Source organism: Anolis sagrei, chromosome 9 (genome assembly GCF_037176765.1).
Source record: "Anolis sagrei isolate rAnoSag1 chromosome 9, rAnoSag1.mat, whole genome shotgun sequence".
NCBI lineage: Eukaryota > Metazoa > Chordata > Lepidosauria > Squamata > Dactyloidae > Anolis > Anolis sagrei.
The window spans coordinates 18,531,862-18,548,723 of NC_090029.1; the positions used below are offsets into that span (position 1 = coordinate 18,531,862).

The window sequence follows — 16,862 nt, forward strand, 5'->3', positions numbered from 1 at the left end:
CCATCTCAAAGTCTTACTTTTAGACAAGATTAATTTTTCCTTATCTTGTCTCCATAGGTCTTAGGTTTTGGCACTAAAAACACAGAGAAGACCCTAAACTGGCAACCCCAGCACTACATGCGGGACTCTGCTGATTTATTTATCATGTCAGGAGCAAACCAAACAGTTGCATTGCATTTTTTAACAAACAAACAAACAGACAGACAGACAAAACACAAAGTTTGCAAGCTTGGTAGTTGATTAAATGTCCTTTGACCATATTTGGAGTGCCTCTGGTGTTACTATATGAAGGTCCTCCATTGTGCATGTAGTAGAACTCAGGTTGCATTGCAGCAGATGGTCTGTGGTTTCCTCTTCTCCACACTCGCATGTTGTGGATTCCACTTTGTGGCCCCGTTTCCTAAGGTTGGCTCTGCATTTCGTGGTGCCAGAGCGCAGTCTGTTCAGCGCCTTTCAAGTCACCCAGTTTTCTGTGTGCCCAGGGGGGAGTCTCTCATTTGGTATCAGCCATTGATTGAGGTTCTGGGTTTGAGCCTGCCACTTTTGGACTCTCGCTTGCTGAGGTGTTCCAGCGAATGTCTCTGTAGATTTTAGAAAACTATTTCTTGATTTGAGTCATTGACGTGCTGGCTGATACCCAAACGGGATGAGCTGGAGATGTCACTGCCTTGGTCCTTTCACTATTGGCTGCTACTTCCCAGCAGATGTCAGGTGGTGCAATACTGGCTAAACAGTGTAATTTTTCCAGTGGTGTAGGGCGCAGACACCCCGTGATAATGTGGCATGTCTCATTAAGAGCCACATCTACTGTTTTAGTGTGGTAAGATGTGTTCCACACTGGGCATGCATACTCAGCAGCAGAGTAGCAGAGCGCAAGGGCAGATGTCTTCACTGTGTCTGGTTGTGATCCCCAGGTTGTGCCAGTCAGCTTTTGTATGATATTGTTTCTAGTGCCCACTTTTTGCTTGATATTCAGGCAGTGCTACTTGTAGGTAAGAACACGGTCCAGAGTGACTCCCAGGTATTTGGGTGCGCTGCAATGCTCCAGTGGGATTCCTTCCCAGGTAATCCTCAGAGCTCGGAATGCTTGGGGACTCTGCTGCCATGCCGGAAACACAAATGCCTTCATTGCAAAACAGTGGGAAAGTTCAACCTGTAGGTGTAAGTCGATTTATGTTAAAATAATTCCAGCCTATTTTGGAAACAAAAAAATGACACACACAAACACACACAATTACACATTTCCAGCCACTTCTGTTAGCAAGTCTCCATTTGTTGGCAAGGATTAACCTAGCTGGTGGCTTGGATTGCATGTCTTGGCTGGAGATGCCTGGCTCTTTGAGGCCATTTCTATATTGTGTCTAGTCTTTGTGGGGAAATGGTTGTGATATGGAGTAGATTCAAATGTGCTCCATGATGCAGGTTGCCCACCCCCCCCCCTCCCCTTCCTCCCCTGGGATAAAAGAAGGATTAAAACCAGGCCTAATCTGGAAAACAGGACCATGGTAACCTAGCAGGGGAAATAACCCTTAGAATGTCAACAGCTTCGTTTCCAAGAAGCAGAACAGAACACGTTGGCTTTCTCCTTCGGACACGTCCCTCAAAACACCCACACCTTTGCTTCTAAACGTGGGCTGAAATGAACTTGAGTGCCTTTCACAAATAGGCTTGTTTTCATTTGCAGGTGGGGTGACCTGACCGGCCGCTGTTCCAAGAAGGTCCACCGTTTCATCTCCAGCTGTTTACATCTCTTTGATAATGGCAATTTCTATACTTTGTCAAGGGCAGGCACCAAAAACAATGCAGAAGGACATGGACACAGCATGACCCTGGAAAGATGCTTATGCGCTGCTTGTGATAAGACTTAAATGCACTATCTGTATGATCCAGCTCTTTGAAGAAGGTAAGAGCCCTGACATGGGACAGTGATTGAGGAAGTCAGAACCATTGAATCATAACATTGGAAGGGACTCTATGGGTTATGAGGTTCGACTCCATGCAGAGTCACCAACTAGAGCAGGCCTGGACAAACTTTCTAGCATGGGGAGTCACATGCTAGCACTCCCTGCTAAGAGGATTGACTTCCCGGTGAAGGAAGGAAGGGAAGGAGAAAGGAAAGAGAGAAAGAAGGACAAAAGGGAGGAAAGGATGGATGGAAGGAGAACAAGGGAGAGAAGGAAGGAGGAAAGAGGGAAGGAAGGAAAGACAAAAGGGAAAGATGGAAGGAAGTTAAGGAGGAAGGAGAAAGAGAAGAAAGGAAGAAAGGGAAGAAGAGAAGGATGGATGGAAGGAAGGGAAGGATAAAGGAAAGAGAGAAGGAAAGAAAGTCAAAAGGGAAGGAAGGAGAAAGAGGGAGGAAAGAGAGAAGGAAGGACAAAAGGGAGGGAAGGACAAAAGAGTGGAAGGGAAGGATGGAAGGAAGTAAGAGAAGAAAAGAGAGAAGGAAGAAAGAACAAAAGGGTGGAAGGGAGGGAGGAAGAAAGAGGAAGGGAAGGAAGAGAGAGAGGGAGGGAGGAAAGAGAGAAGGAAGGAAAGAAGGGAGGGAGGGAGGAAGAGAAGAATGGAAGGAAGGAAGAGAAGGATAAAGGAAAGACAAAAGGAAGGAAAGACAAAAGAGAAGGAATGAAGGCAGGAGAAAGAGGGAGGAAAGATGGAAGGAAGGAAAGATGAAAAAGTGAAAAGGAAGGATGGAAGGAGAAAGAGGGAGAAAAGCGAGGGAGGAAAGAGAGAAGGAAGGAAGAACAAAAGGGAGGGAAGAAGGGAAGGAAGGAAGGGTGGGAAGGAGGAAGGAAAGAGAGAAGGAAGGATGATAGAGTGGAAATGAATGGAGGGAGGGAGAGGGAAGGAAGGGAAGGAAGGAAGGAAGGAAGGACAAAAGGGAAAGAAAGAAAGAAGGAAAGAAGGAAGGAAGGAGAAAGAGGGAGAGAGCGAAGGAGGGGAGGATGAAAGGATGAGTGGGAAGGAGGAAGAAAAGAGAGAAGGATGAAAGGTTGGAAGGGAATGGAGGGAGGGAAAGGGAGGGAGAGAGGGAAGAAGAGAGAAGGAAGTAAAGACAAAAAGGAAGGGAGGGAGGGAGGAAAGGGAGAGGGAAGGATGAAACGGTGGAAGGGAAGGAGAAAGAGGGAGAGAAGGAGGAAGGAAAGAGAGAAGGAAGGAAGGATAGGATGATGAGAGAGAGGAGAGCCTGAGAAAAGATCCCAAAGGAACCGCATCTGACCCCTGGGCCTGGGTTTGCCCATACTTGCATGGGTTTGCCCATGTTTGCATTCCCAACAAAAAGCTGTCCAAAGAAGAGACCCCACCACCTCTAGACCAGGGGTCCTCAAACCTTTTTAAACAGGGGGCCAGGTCACAGTCCCTCAAACTGTTGGAGGGCTAGATTATAATTTGAAAAAAAAAATGAATTAATTCCTATGCACACTGCACATATCTTATTTGTAGTGCAAAAAACACTTCAAAACAATACAAGAATTAAAATGAAGAACAATTTTAACAAATTTAAACTTATTAGTATTTGAATGGGAAGTGTGGGCCTGCTTTTGGCTGATGAGATAGGATTGTTGTTGTTGTTGTGTGCGCTTTCAAGTTGTTTCAGACTTAGGTTGACCCTGAGCAAGGGCCGGGTAAATTACTTTGGAGGGCCATATCCAGTCCCCGGGCCTTAGTTTTGCGGACTCCTACTCTAGGCAATTGGTTCTATTGCTGAATTGCTCTTAGGCCAAGAATGTCCATCTAATAGTCAACAAAGCCTACTGTGCTGTAACTTCAAACTGTTAGACCTGGCCCTACTTCTGGGATGGTATGTAAAGCTATTTGTGACCTTATGTAAGGAGAGAATATGAAGGCAATGGTAATTCCCTTCTGATGAAACCTTGCCAAAAAAACCCCATTATAGCTTCTCCATAGGTCAGAAGCAAAGGCATACTGCAACAAAGTGACTCCCCCTGCACCTCCCTTTCCCAAAAACTTCCTTGCACCTGATGTATATTATCCTATAATGTTAGACCAGAATGCCGTATATACCGAAGGCTTTGTCCTCACATGGCTCTGTCCGCGAACTTGACCTTTGCTTTGGTTTCTTCCCCTAACTCTCGGATCAATCCAAAGCAATACGCCTGCCGTAGGTGCAGAGAAAATCTTGGCTGGCTGCAGAGGGAATAAAAATAGTCGCCGCAAGCGCTGTGTTTTGCTATCTGCTGCACAGCTCCACCGCTTAGCTCGGTGCTCCGTTCGGACAAGACCACTTTGCTGCTTGGAGCAGACGGGACCGAGGCCAACAGGGTGGGCTTTGCTATCCTTGGTGTGACTTTTCTATCTCCCATCAATAGTTGTCTCTCCTTGGCGGTGGCTCTCGTGGGTGTTTCGTCTGGAGAGAAGACCTTGGCACAACAGTGCCACAGCAAAGCTCTAGAGCTCACCTTTCTGATCTTGGGTTGCACCGAAGACTCGAGATGCTACAACAGAGAGAGGGAGTTTGAAGTACTTGGCATCAGCTGAGGTGAGACAATGAGACCTGGTCTTATTTCTTCCTGTTTCCTTTCAAGGTCAAAGGGTGTCCAGGTACGGTAGATGGCACTTGAAGGGAGCATAGAGTTTGGGGTATTGACTCGGCATTGGAGAATAATGGAGTCTCCTTCTCTGGAGCTTTTAAAGCAAAGGCTCCATCAAAAGCATGGGCAAACTTGGGCCCTCCAGATGTTTTGGACTCCAACTCCCACAATTCCTAATAGCCTGAGTGGCTGAGGGGGAAAAAGAAAGGGCCTGAGGCTGTTAGGAATTGTGTGAGTTAGAGTCCAAAACACTTGGATGGCCAAAGTTTGCCCATGCTGTCTCTATCAAGAATGCTTTGGTTGTATTTTCTTGCATGGCAGAATGGGGTTGGACTGGGTAGCCTTTGGAGGTCTCTCCCACTCTATGATTCTCTGAATGCTCTCTTGCTTTCTTTTTATCGGATACTCATTTGAGATGCTTGCTTGGCATCTTAAGACTGGCTTTCCATTAGCAACATCAGCTTGCCTCACTTGCGTTGCTCAAGTGGATGAACTATTCATAAAACCATAGGATTATGAAGTTGAAGGAGACCTCAAAGGCATCCATTTCAACCCTGTAGCACAGAAAAATACTCTACTGCAGCATTTCTCAACCTGGGGGTTGGGACCCCTGGAGGGGTGGTCACGAGGTGAATGTCAAAGGGGTTGCCAAAGACCATCAGAAAACACAATATTTTCTGTTGTCATTGGAGTTCTGTATGGGAAATCTGGCCCAATTCTATCATTGGTGGGGTTCGGAATGCTCTTTGATTGTAGGTGAACTATAAATCCCAACACTACAACTCCCAAATGTCAAGGTCTGTTTACCACAAACTCCACCAGTATTCACATTGGGGCATATTGAATATTTGTGCCAAGTTTGGTCCAGATCCATCATTGTTTGAGTCCACAGTGCTCTCTGGATGTAGGTGAACTACAACTTCAAAACTCAAGGTCAATGCCCACCAAACCCTTCCAGTATTTTCTCTTGGTCACAGGAGTTCTGTGTGCCAAGTTTGGTTCAATTCCATCGTTGGTGGAGTTCAGAATGCTCTTTGATTATGGGTGAACTATAAATCCCAGCAACTACAACTCCCAAATGACAAAATCATCCCTCCCCTCAACCCCATCAGTATTCAAATTTGGACATATCAGGTATTTGTGCCAAATTTGGTCCAGTGAATGAAAATATATATCAATTATTTACATTAAGATTCATAATCGTAGCAAAATGGCAGTTATGAAGTAGCAACAAAAATAATGTTACGGGTGGGGGGGTTACCACAACATGAGGAATTGTATTAAGGGGTTGTGGCATTAGGAAGGTTGAGAACCACTGCTCTACTGGATGAACATTGTGGCTATGCACTGCAACACAATTGCGCAATGAATATTGCCATTGTGCATTGCACAATGGCACATAATAGTTGGCATGGGTTGCTGTGAGTTTTCCAGGTTGTCTGACCATGTTCCAGAAGCATTCTCTCCTGACTTTTCACTCACATCTATGGCAGGCATCCTCAGAGATAGTGAGATCTGTTGGAAATTAGGCAAGTGAGGTTTATATATCTGTGGAATGATGTCCTGGGTGGGAGAAAGAACTATTGTCTGCTTGAGGCAAGTGTAAATGTTGCTAGTGTGCATGGGGGGTTGTGTAGTGCTGATGCACCATATCTCCATATGAAGATATTCCTGCTCTGCTTAGATCATAGCCTTGTTCTGTTAATGGGAGTGAAACCAAAGGGATGTTGTGAGTTTTCCAGACTGTCTGGCCATGTTCTAGAAGCATTCTCTCCTGACATTTCACCTGCATCTATGGCAGGCATCCTCAGAGGTTCTGAGGTCTGTTGGAAACTAGGAAAAGAATACATTAACCAGAGGGGTGCTTGTGGAGCAGCCAATATGCTCCCAGTTTGGGCTGATGGGGTGCTGTAATAATTCGATGGATAAGATTCAACACTTTGCTCCAGAAAGACCAAAACCCAGTGTGCTTCCACTGCTCCTCTTACATGGAAACAATCAGCCTTGGGAATAAAACATCCCTGAAATCAGGAGCTGACTCAGCCAGCCGATCAATTTGGCTCTGATTTTTTTGATTCTGATATACTTGGAATCTTTAAAGATCACTTGCATGTATGTATGCGTGTTTTTACAACAAACTTGCTAAAGAAACCCGCAGCCCATTCCATTCCTGGCTGAGCTGGTCTCTCTTTGCAGAGCTCTGTTTTTAATATTCATTTGCCTGACCCTGTTTTTGTTTACCTATCTCTGCTTTGACTTCACATTTTAATTATTGATCGGCAGAGTGGTATTTGCTGGCGTTTTACATGATGCTGAGCACTTCCTGGCATTGATTTACCCCTTCCTGGCACACTCTCAGGTTTTTCCCCCCCATCCATTTTGCTGCAGTAATGGGGAGATTAGGTTTAAAAAAATTCCGTCTTATATACTAACTTCCCTGTGAGCAAGTCTCCTTGTACTTACAGAACTTTGGTTTCAGTAGCTGTTTATGGCAAAGCTGGACTATATTCCAGCTACCTCATCACATAGGACTGTGGCACAGCTGGCTGGGAGTCAGTTGCATTAAGGTCATGAGTTCGAAGTCAGCCCAGGTTGGAGTGAGCTTCTGACCAATTTGTGAAGTTTGCTGTCAACCTTTACAGCCCGAAAGACAGTTGCATCTGTCAAGTAGGAAATTTAGTTTCTGCTTATGCAGGGAGGTTAATTTACAACGCCATAAAAATCTCCAGCAAGCATGCAAAGAATGAGGAAGTACTTCATCAGTGTCAGAAATTGACGGTGAAGCAACAGTTCCCCTGGTGGCCAGAATACCCTCATGAAAAAGCTGGAATGTTACATAGCCTCTGAGTGTCTGTCTATATATGTTGTGTGTCTACGGCATTGAATGTTTGCCATGTATATGTACATTGTAATCCGCCCTGAGTCCCCTGCAGGGTGAGAAGGGCGGAATAGAAATACTGTAAACAAACAAACAAACAAACAAACAAATAATAGAGCAGTGTTTCTCAACCTAGGGTTCGTGGCCCCTGGGGGAGTCGCAAAGGGCTATCCAAGGGGTTGCCAAAGAAATCAGAAAAACAGTATTTTCTGTTGGTCATGGGGGTTCTCACCACAAGCTACTTCCAGTGGGACAATGAATTCTATGAAGAGAAAGATGGAGGAGCTATGAGGAGCTCTCTCAGCCCTGTCATAGCAAATTTCTACTTGGAACACTTTGAAAAACAAGCCCTGGAAACACCAACAAAAAAAGCCCATTATACGGTTCAGATATGTGGATTGCACCTTCACCATTTGGAGCCATGGAGAAGAAGAACTAAACATGTTCCTGGACCACCTTAACACCATCCACCCAAACAGCAATTCACCATGGAAAAAGAAAATGAAGGAAAACTGCCTTTTCTACATGCTCTAGTCATCTGCAAATCTGATCAACAATTGGGTCACACAGTGTACAAAAAACCTACACACAGAGATAGATACTTACATAAAAACGCCAACCATCATCCAAGTCAAAAAAGAAGTACCATTAAAACCCTGGCAGGCCGTGCAAAAAGAATCTGCGAACCCCACCTCCTCCAAGATGAACAGAACCACCTATACTGGGCTTTACAGGCCAACGGAGACTCCACCACAGACATCAGAAGAGCTGCAAAACATAGAAAACAAGCCACGAGAGTAAAGACAAAGATCCACCCAGAGGAAAAGTGTTCCTGCCATACATCAAGGGAACCACTGACCGCATAGGAAAGCTGATGAGGAAACACAACATACAAACTACCTACAGACACACTAAGAAAATCCAACAAATGCTACATTCAGCAAAGGACAAGAGGGATCCTCTCACCTCTGCAGGAGTCTACCGTATACCATGCAGCTGTGGACAAGTCTACAGAGGGACCACCAAACGCAGCATTTTCTAAGCACGAATCAAGGGACATGAAAGGGACTGCAGACTACTTCAGCCAGAGAAGTCAGCCATAGCAGAGCACCTGATGAACCAGCCTGGACACAGCATATTATTTGAGAACATAGAAATGCTGGACCACACCAACAACCACCATGTCAGACTACACAGAGAAGCCATTGAAATCCACAAGCATGTGGATAATGTCAACAGAAAGGAAGAAACCATGAAAATGAACAAAATCTGGCTATCAGTATTTTTTAAAAAACTTCTACAATTATAATAACTGTATTATTAAGAGGAGAAATATTAGACAACTTCGTTAATGAATGACAACCAATGATTCAACACCTTAATATAAAGTTAAATTAAAAATGTATATAGAGGGTCCTATAAGACTATAGACAAGGAAGAAGTGGATGTAAAGTAAGAATCTATGATATCTTTGTATGTAATATTTAGATAGTAGACTGTGACCCCTTAATAGAAATATATTATGAGATAAAGGATTATAGAACATTAATAGATAGAAAGTATTGCACTATATGCAACAAACACTTGCAAATGTATGTTTACTTAAATAAAATAAAAATAAAATTAAAAAAACTTCTACAATTATAACACTAAATAAAGAACAAAATTCAAACACAGGGGAATTCCAAACAAAAACAATCAGGGACAGCTAATCACCTCTCAACAAAGGATTCCCCCAGGCAGGAACAAGCCACACCTAAAAGCTGTCAGGCCATCAAATGCTAATCAAGGTGGCCAATTGACAAGAGTTCTTTCTCCCACTCTGGACATTCCACAGATATATAAATCCAATTTTCCTAGATTCCAATAGATCTCACAACCTCTGAGGATGACTGCCATAGATGCAGGTGAAACACCAGGAGAGAATGCTTCTAGAACATGGTCATACAGCCCAAAAAACCTACAACAACCCAGTGATTCCAGCCATGAAAGTCTTCAGCAATACATTTTCCCATGTTTTTATGATAGAACCAATTAGAAAATGATATTGATAACCCAGGAATAAACATTGTGTTACATAATGTAATCTGTGTTTTCAGGTCATGGCTGACGGAGAACCGTCGATGAACGCTCTCCAAGGATGCAGCCTTCCGGATGAGAACTCGTCCCTCTCCACGTGCCCCAAGGAGGCTTGGCTCGAACCCGTCTTCACCTTGGCAGCCAGGACCCGGGTGGTAGTCACCAGCTGCTTCTTCGTGGTGGCGGCCTGCAGCAACTCGGTGGTCCTGTACAGCGTGACCCGGAAGAGGCGCAAGTCTCATGTCCAGCTGCTTATCCTCAGCTTGACCGCAGCTGACCTGCTGGTGACCACCATCGTGATGCCTCTGGACGCTGTGTGGAACATCACCATCCAGTGGTATGCCGGAGACAGCCTCTGCAAGCTCCTCAACTTCCTCAAGCTCTTTGCCATGTACTCAGCTGCCCTGGTACTGGTGGTCATCAGCTTGGACAGGCACGCGGCCGTCCTTCGCCCGTTCTCCTTTGCAAACTCCAGTCGTCGCAATCGGGTTATGCTCTCTGTGGCCTGGGTGCTCAGTGTCTTGTTGGCCTCTCCTCAGGTAAGAAAGATACAGAATGGAGGACTATGCCTGGCTTGATGGCCAAGCATAGTGTAAAAAAGATCTTGGAGACCTCATGGACAACAAGTTAAAACATGAGCCAACGATGTGATATGGTGTCTTAAAAAGCCGATGGGATTTTGGCCTGCATCAATAGGAGCCTAGTGCCTAGATCCAGGGAAGTCATGCTACCCCTCCATCCTGCCTTGGTCAGACCACTTTACCTGGAATCACGCTGTGTCCAGTTCTGGGTATCACAACTGAAGGGAGATGTTGACTCTAAGCTGGAATGTGTTCAGAGGAGAGCAACTCAAAGGATCAAGGGTCTGGAGAACAAGCCTTATGAGGAGCGGCTGAAATAGCTGGGCATGTTTAGCCTGCAGAAGAGAAAGCTGAGAGGAGACATGATGAGGGCCATATATCAAAATGTGAGGGGAAGTCATAGGGAGGAGAGAGCAAGCTTGTTTTCTACTGCTCTCGAGATTGGGACACAGAACAATGGCTTCAAACTACAGGAAAGGAGATCCCACCTGAACATTAGAAAGAACTTCCTAACTGTGAGAGCTGTTTCTCCAAAGAAGGAGCCTCCTCTGAGGTAGAGAGTTCCACTGTTGGGCTGCTCTTATGATCAGGAAGTTCTTCCTCATGTTTAGGTGGACTCTCCTTCTTATAACTGCTGGGAGCATCTTGGCCTCCCAGAGAAGTCTGAATTTCTTTCTCCGTATCCATTCCAGCTCTTCCTTTTCCACCTCTACACCGTCCCAGGGGCCAATTTCACCCAATGCGTGACGCATGGAAGCTTCAAAGAACGCTGGCAGGAGACCACCTACAACATGTTCACATTCACCACTCTCTACGTCACTCCACTGAGCGTGATGGTCGTCTGCTACATCCGCATCTTGTTTGAGATTAGCAAGCAGCTGAAAATTAACCAAGGTGAGTCTAGGATTCTTGACTATTTGGTGTGGATAGCCAATTGACTTTTATCGAATACTGTCAAATCCCTGCATCTAGATTCCCAGCTGGACTGTGGTTAACTGAAACCATGTATATGACCGAGTGTCATTAAATTGCCTGACTTCCAGTCCCAAGATACCATCGAGGATCTAGCAAATTCCTAGAGACCATTTTCCCCTGGGCACAGATATTTGTGAAAATTATGGATATGGGTTCTGCAATTACGCATCTTATTGTATTTTCTCTTTTCAATTGGCTTTGTTCCCAAAGACACATCCACCATGGAGTTAAAGACATCAGAGATAAACTAGAGCAGGCATAGGAAAAGGTTGACTCTCCAGACAAAGCATGCAGGTAGTTAAAAGGTAAAGGTTTTCCACTGACATTAAATCCAGTCGTGTCTGACTCTGGGGGGGTGGTACTCATCTCCATTTCTAAGTTGAAGAGCCAGTGTTGTCCATAGACATCTCCAAGGTCATGTGGCCAGCATGATTTCATGGATCGCTGTTACCTTCCTGCTGGAGCAGTACCTATTGATCTACTCACATTTGCATGTTTTCGAACTGCTAGGTTGACAGAAGCTAGGGCTAACAGCATGAGCTCACGCCGCTCCCTGGATTCGAACCTGCGACCTTTCGGTCAGCAAGTTCAGCAGCTCAGCACTTTAACCCATTGCGCCACCAGGGTAGAGCGCCTATGTCAATGGGGCATTGAATTCCCTCCAGGCTTCACTTCTAATGAGCTAAACAAGGTGCACATTGTTGTGTTCAGAAGTTGGACAGCTCTTTTACAGAGAGAGCATTAAAACCCAGCAATCCTCCAACATAAGAAGCACCTATGGCATCTACCTCCAGATTTGGCTGGAGGTAGATGCCATATATCATTCATTACTTATAGCTTATATCATTCATTACGGTTGGCTAGGATGATGAGAATTGATAAGGGCTGCATTCTCCTACATTAAAAGTATCTTTCGGTTGCCATATATATATGGCTTTTGGAAGATCTGTGCATGATGGGTATCCAGGATGCTGATGCCTGAAATGAAAGTGCACAGACTTGAAACTTCAGAGACTGGATATCACCACCGTACGACATCCTCCATACAGCCCAAATTTAGCACCGTCTGACTTCATCTGTTCCCGATAAGGAAAGATCTGTGGGGACATCATTATGCTTCTGATGAAGACGTTGAGAGAACTGTGAGACGCTGTTTGAGGAAACAGAGTGTCGACATCTTCCGTGACAGTTTCAGAAAACTTGCTCATTGTTGGCAGAAATGTATCCAATTGTCTGGTGATTATGTAGAAAAGTGAATAGTGGTAGTTAAAGAGCACATTCTAAGGATTATTTCTGCATTTCATTCATTAAAATGCTAGCTGTACCCGCCACGCATTGCTGTGGCCAACCTTCTCTCCCTCTTTCTCTCCTTCTTTCTCTTCTTCCTTCCCTTTTTCTTTCCCTTCTTCTTTCTTCCTTCTCTACCTGTTTCTTTTCTCACTTCCTTTGCTCTTTGGTTCTATCCTTCCTTGTCTCTTTCCTTCTTTCCTTGTCTCTTTCATTCCTTCTCTCCTTCCTTCCCTCTTTCACTTATTTCATTCTCTCCCTCCTTCTCTACCCCTTTCCTTCTCTTCTTCTTTCCCTTTCTCTCCCTCCTTCTCTCCTTCCCTCTCTCCTTCCCTCTTTCTCTCCTTCCTTCCTTCTCTACCCTTCTTTCTTTCCTTCCTTCTCTCCTTCCCTCTTTCTCTCCCTCCTTCTCTACCCTTCTTTCCTTCCTTCCTCCTTTCTGTGTTTTGTGTGTGTATATGCATATATGTGTATGTATATGTGTGTGTATATATATATATATATGTGTGTGTGTGTGTGTATATATGTAGTTTTGCGTGTGTGTTGTATTTTTTGTTGTTTTTGACTTTTTAAGTCCCTTTTGCTGTGTTTTTCAGTGTTTTTGAGTGATGGTCACTTGTTGGCCTGAGAGACACCGTGTCCACATTTGGTGTCAATTCGTCCAGCGGTTTTTGAGTTATGTTAATCCCACAAACGAACATTACATTTTTATTTATATAGATTCCCACTCAAACCCAAGTAACGAAGGTGGAGGCATTACTTTTCATTCAACCCTCCTATTTTCTGAGTCAATAATTGTTTTTTGTTCAACTCTTATTTTTTAATCTATAATATTTCCTCCATCTCATTCTTAATTTTTTTTTGTAGCTTTTCACAGCCCCACATAGAGATAAAGCTTTCAATTCCACCACATTTATGCCATTCAGTTGCCAATCTGGCTCCTTTTCTGCACTATTAACCCCTCTGGGATTCTCCCCACAGGTCTAGCCAGAGGGAAGGACGGCCACATCTCCAAGGCCCGCATGAAGACCCTCACCATGACCATCCTGATCGTGGCCTCGTTCATCGTTTGCTGGACTCCGTACTACCTCCTGGGCTTGTGGTACTGGTTCCAGCCCGACATGATACGCCAAATGCCAGAATACGTCAGCCACTTCCTATTCCTCTTTGGCCTGCTGCACACTTGCACCGACCCCATTGTTTACGGGCTCTACACCCCGTCCTTCCGCGAGGACATGAAGATGTGCCTCAAGGGCCTGAAGCTCACCTTGACCCACCAGGAGAAAAGCCTGGCCGTTATTACAGAACTCAAAAACAAAGAGGACCGCGAACAGAGCCGGCCCCGTTCAAGCGTTTCCAACGGCGGGACGATGCATACTGCTTTTTAAGAGTCAGGCGCTTGGATTGCGAAGGTCCTCTGGACCCATTCACTCATGAATGTTGAACTCTCCAACTGCAACTGGACAAGTGAGGAGCCAGAAACTAAATATAAGAACTGATTGTGAAAATGAGGGTATCAAAGGAGCAGGCACATGTGAAGTGGGGCACACAAGGAACACTGTTAATGGATTTGATTTATACCCCTTTGAGTCTATTGAGAATGCAACTCCTGGTTGTAATGGCCCATTCCAAAGAATGGGCTGCCTGGTTCTTGTTCATGAATGGGAACCTGTACTGACTCAGTCCAAACAATCGGAGACTTTTCAGGCTGCCCCTGGAAAAGATGGAGCATTTTAATTCCCAACTTTGTGGGGGGAAACATGGGACAATGTTTGTATTTGTTGGCTCCCACTGCTCCTCCTGGACAGTCTCCAAGGACCAGCAATTAATAGCTCTTTCACAAGCACCAGATCATGGACCACAAGTTCATTTTGAATAACTCAGGTGGAAAATTCTGCAAATGGCAAATAACCAAATTCAGAAAGAATAATGTTTCCAAACTCTAGCTGTTTCTGTTTGTTCCTTGGTGTGTTTTCAAAATAAGGACTCAGATACACAGGTGCATGTTGTGTGTCATTTCTGATTCATGTTTGGGCAATGCTGCATTTGGTGATCCCTATGTAGACTTCTTGTCCACAGCTGCATGGGATATGGTAGACTCCTGCAGAGGGGAGAGGATCCCTCTTGTCTTTGCTGAACGGAGCATTTGTTGGAATTTCTTAGTGGGTCTGTTGTTGTTGTTCATTCGTTCAGTCGTCTCAGACTCTTCGTGACCTCATGGACCAGCCCACGCCAGAGCTCCCTGTCGGCTGTCACCACCCCCAGCTCCTTCAAGGTCAGTCTAGTCACTTCAAGGATGCCATCCATCCATCTTGCCCTTGGTCGGCCCCTCTTCCTTTTGCCTTCCACTTTCTCCAACATAATTGTCTTCTCTAGGCTTTGCTGTCTCCTCATGATGTGGCCAAAGTACTTCAACTTTGTCTCTAGTATCCTTCCCTCCAATGAGCAGCCGGGCTTTATTTCCTGGAGGATGGACTGGTTGGATCTTCTCGCAGTCCAAGGCACTCTCAGAACTTTCCTCCAACACCACAGTTCAAAAGCATCTATCTTCCTTCGCTCAGCTTTCCCTAAGGTCCAGCTCTCACATCCATAGGTTACTACAGGGAATACCATGGCTTTGACTAGGCGGATCTTTGTTGCCAGTGTGATGTCTCCACTCTTTACTATTTTATCGAGACTGGACATTGCTCTCCTCCCAAGAAGCGTCTTCTGATTTCCTGGCCACAGTCCGCATCTGCAGTAATCTTTGCGCCTAGAAATACAAAGTCTGTCATGGCCTCCACATTTTCTCCCTCTACTTTCCAGTTGTCAATCATTCTTGTTGCCATAATCTTGGTTTTTTTGATGTTTAGCTGCAACCCGGCTTTTGCGCTTTCTTCTTTCACCTTGATTAGAAGGCTCCTCAGCTCCTCCTCGCTTTCGGCCATCAGAGTGGTGTCATCTGCATATCTGAGGTTGTTAATGTTTCTTCCAGCAATTTTCACCCCAGCTTTGCATTCATCAAGCCCCGCACATCGCATGATGTGTTCTGCATACAAGTTAAAGAGGTTGGGTGAGAGGATGCAGCCTTGCCGTACGCCTTTCCCAATCTACAGTGGGTCTGTAGTTTGTATTATTTGAGAACATAGAAATGCTGCACCACTCTAATAACTACTATGTCAGACGACAAAGAGAAACACCTCCCAAAGGATTCCCCCAGGCAGTAAGAAGCCAGGCTTTGAAGCTGCAAGGCTAGTCAATGCTAATCAAGGTGGCCAATTGCGACATTCACACTTGCCTCAGACAAGTTTTTTCTCCCACCCTGGACTTTCTACAGATATATAAACCCCTCTTGCCTAGTTTCCAACAGACCTCACAACCTCTGAGGATGCCTGCCATAGATGTGGGCAAAACGGCAGGAGAGAATGCTTCCAGATCATGGCCATGAAAGCCTTCGATATGTTTCTATTTCATTGTGTTTTTTTTTTTACTTTTGCATTGCACTTTTTAAAACTTCTATAATGCACAGATATCTATGTAACAATATAACAACAATGGTTTCAATAGCAAAGAACAATTCAAAACTCAAATAATTCCACAATTATTTTAGTATTGCTTCACAAACCAAACTGGGTTCTACTTGTGACTATACTATAACTCTAAGCAAGGTCTACATGAATGTTCAAAGGAAAATAGTACACATGCCGGGTACACTATTCTTGTTTCGGGAATCCTTCTTCAGGTTGTGAGTAGTCTTTTGGCGGAATATATGAAGAAAATATACGCCAAAAGACTACTCACAACCTGAAGGATTCCCGAAACAAGAATAGTGTACCTGGGATTCTTGTTGTTGTGTTTATAATTAGTGGACATGTGTACTATTTTCCTTTGAACATTCATGTAGACCTTGCTTAGAGTTATAGTATAGTCACAAGTAGAACCCAGTTTGGTTTGTGAAGCAATACTAAAATAATTGTGGAATTATTTGTGTTTTGAATTGTTCTTTGCTATTGAAACTTTTTAAAACTTGCCTAAAGTGTGGGATTGTTAGTTGCTTAGAGTCCTCACGGACAGAAAAGGCAGGATATAAATAAAGATAATAATAATAATAATAATAATAATAATAATAATAATAAAAGAGAAACAATTGGAAAAGCTGACACAATATGAGGATTTAAAGATCGAACTGCAAAGACTCTGGCACAAGCCAGTCAAACTACAAGAAAGAAGATTCCATCTGAACATTAGGAAGAACTTCCTGACTGTGAGAACTGTTCAGCAGTGGAACTCTCTGCCCCGGAGTGTGGTGGAGGCTCCTTCTTTGGAGGCTTTTAAACAGAGGCTGGATGGCCATCTGTCAGGGGTGCTTTGAATGCAATATTCCTGCTTCCTGGCAGGGGGTTGGACTGGATGGCCCACGAGGTCTCTTCCAACTCTATGATTCTAAAGTGGTCCCAGTGGTGATCGGCACACTGGATGCAGTGCCTAAAGACCTTGGCCTGCACTTAAACACAATCAGCACTAACAAAATTA

At 44.5% G+C, this 16,862-nt stretch overlaps 1 protein-coding gene across 1 annotated transcript; it reads left to right on the forward strand.

Annotated features, from left to right (window-relative positions):
- Positions 1-1,503: 1,503 nt before the first annotated feature.
- On the forward strand, positions 1,504-14,201 carry LOC132762532 (gonadotropin-releasing hormone II receptor-like). The gene is made up of 5 exons (XM_060755614.2): positions 1,504-1,903; positions 4,329-4,498; positions 9,528-10,046; positions 10,781-10,982; positions 13,332-14,201. The coding sequence occupies exons 3-5, from the start codon at positions 9,531-9,533 to the stop codon at positions 13,736-13,738; spliced, it is 1,125 nt and encodes a 374-aa protein (XP_060611597.2). The 5' UTR covers positions 1,504-1,903; positions 4,329-4,498; positions 9,528-9,530; the 3' UTR covers positions 13,739-14,201.
- Positions 14,202-16,862: the final 2,661 nt, after the last annotated feature.